The 1,975-nt window shown below is 57.3% G+C and overlaps 1 protein-coding gene across 1 annotated transcript; it reads right to left on the reverse strand.

Annotated features, from left to right (window-relative positions):
* Positions 1–235: 235 nt before the first annotated feature.
* Positions 236–1,707, reverse strand: LOC132533532 (uncharacterized). The gene is made up of 3 exons (XM_060175719.1): positions 1,576–1,707; positions 785–1,085; positions 236–576 (listed from the first exon to the last, which is right to left on the reverse strand). Exons 1-3 carry the CDS (start codon positions 1,705–1,707, stop codon positions 236–238), a joined length of 774 nt encoding a protein of 257 aa, XP_060031702.1.
* Between the last annotated feature and the right edge of the window lie 268 nt (positions 1,708–1,975).

The raw sequence follows: 1,975 nt of genomic DNA on the forward strand, positions 1-1,975 counted from the left end.
ATGGAGGATGGTTGGGCATGCAGGTGGGCTGTGGTGGTGGCCCTGCAGCTGGACAGAAGCTAAGGAGGAGCTGCAGGGTGGGCAGATGGACTGGGGTGGATGCTCTGAGTCCCGGATTTCCTGTGGGGTCTAAAAAACTCTGTGTGACTCAACAGAGCAAGGGCTGCAGAGAACTGTGGGTGCACTGAGGACCATGGAGTGAGTGAACAAGCTCAGAACAAACACACATTTTATTTCAATTGAGTAAAAGCAGAGCAATATATCTGAAGAGTATAGGGCACATCAACAGGCAGTAGACCAAGAAAGCCATGCAGGACTCCCTCAGGGAGGGGAGGGCCAGCTGAGGGGTGAGAGAAGGGCGCAGGGCCTTCTCCACAGCTGGATCTGGGAGTGCAGCTCTGAACCTCTGGCTCTGAGCAAGAAGTGCCTCTGCTAGCTGTGCCTCTGGGGTCCTTGCTGTCCGGGCTGAGGGTCCTGGCTCCAGTGCTGCTGAGGGCTCCACACCTGCAGAGGACACTGGCTCTTGGGCCTCCTGGCAACAGGGGGCTGTTGGCACCTCCTCACCATCCCAGGGACCTGAGAAAGAGAAGTCACCCCATCAGCTCTCGGGGCACCAAGAGTCACACCCATCCAGGGAGCTCCATTCCTGCTGCTGTCCCCCAGGAGGGCTGAGGTCAGTCTCTCTCCTGATGTGATACCAGCTTCTGGGGCTCCTCCCTGTGGGGCCCAGTGCCCCCCTGCTCCCCACTTCCCTCAGAGCTCACACAGCCCAACCCCCTCTCACCTGCAGGCTGTGTGTCCAGAACACACAGGTCCCTTGGGGGCTCATGGAGCAGGATGTCACTATACAGAGGGCTGCTCCCCACTACCAACTGCACGCAGCCCTGGGGGAGGACATTCTCTGCTGTCTGGGCAGGAGGTTCCCCCTGGTCATCCACGGAGCCTTCTGAGGACGTGTCCAGGGACAGCAGCCTCCTCCTGGATCTCAGTTGCTCCCAGGATTCTGTCCCCTGAGGCCACTCTTCCTCAGACAGGGAGTCACAGTGCACACTGGAGACCTCCTCCAAGTACCCGGACTGAGATCTCTGCAGAAACAGAGACCAGAGTGTCATAGCCTTCCAGCCCTGCACACTGGCCTGGACACTGCTCTACCTCAGCCCAGCACTGTCTGCTCAGACCTGCATCCAGGAAGGGGGACAGACTCTTCCAAGGTGAACATGGACCTCGGGAAGTAGGAGCCACCCAGCCCTCCCAATAAATACTGCCTGCCTGCCTTGACCTGTTGTATGACCAGACCCTCCCTCCTTCTCCGGGAAGGACACACACACACACACAAACTATCTCTTTCTCTCTCCCTCTCCCTCTCCCTCTCCCTCTCCCTCTCCCTCTCCCTCTCCCTCTCCCTCTCCCTCTCCCTCTCCCTCTCCTTTTCCCTCTCCCTCTCCTCTCTCTCTCTCTCTCTCTCTCTCTCTCTCTCTCTCACACACACACACACACACACACATACACTCATAGGGGAAATGTCTGTCCTGCCATCATCTGAGTTGTGGCTAAATATGGACACCACTCTGGTACCTGTGTTTCCCTAGGAGCCTTGCAGCAGCAACAGCAGAGGCTTCTACACTGATCCCTCAGCCAGACTCTGAACCGAGTCCTTCTGCCTCCTCGGAGGCCATTCTTCAGGCCATCCTCAGCAGGGTGTCTCATGGTAGAGAGCATCTTTCTCTCAGCTCTGAGAGCTAAGTGAACTGGGCAAGGGTCTGTAGACAGAATGTGGTTGCCCAGTGACCAGGGTTCCAAGTCAGTTGGTCTAGCAAAGGGAGGCGATGTCACTTCCTGTGCCCTCTGACCTGGGCTTCTCCTCAGAGATCTTCCCCCCCTCACAATGGCTATATGTGCTGATGACAGTTTACACTCCACCGCATGCCACACACACACAGTGATGACTACAGACACTCCACAGCCCCTGGAGGTA

This window comes from Erinaceus europaeus, chromosome 16 (assembly GCF_950295315.1).
Source record: "Erinaceus europaeus chromosome 16, mEriEur2.1, whole genome shotgun sequence".
NCBI lineage: Eukaryota > Metazoa > Chordata > Mammalia > Eulipotyphla > Erinaceidae > Erinaceus > Erinaceus europaeus.

What these genes read in the sequence shown, in the direction of transcription:
- LOC132533532 (XM_060175719.1), bottom strand. Translation starts at nt 1,707, where the DNA reads ATGAGACACCCTGCTGAGGATGGCCTGAAGAATGGCCTCCGAGGAGGC. An exon ending in AGGCTCCTAGGGAAACACAG is followed by an intron (nt 1,086 to 1,575) that starts GTACCAGAGTGG and finishes CTGTTTCTGCAG; the next exon opens with AGATCTCAGTCCGGGTACTT. An exon ending in TCTGGACACACAGCCTGCAG is followed by an intron (nt 577 to 784) that starts GTGAGAGGGGGT and finishes TCTCTTTCTCAG; the next exon opens with GTCCCTGGGATGGTGAGGAG.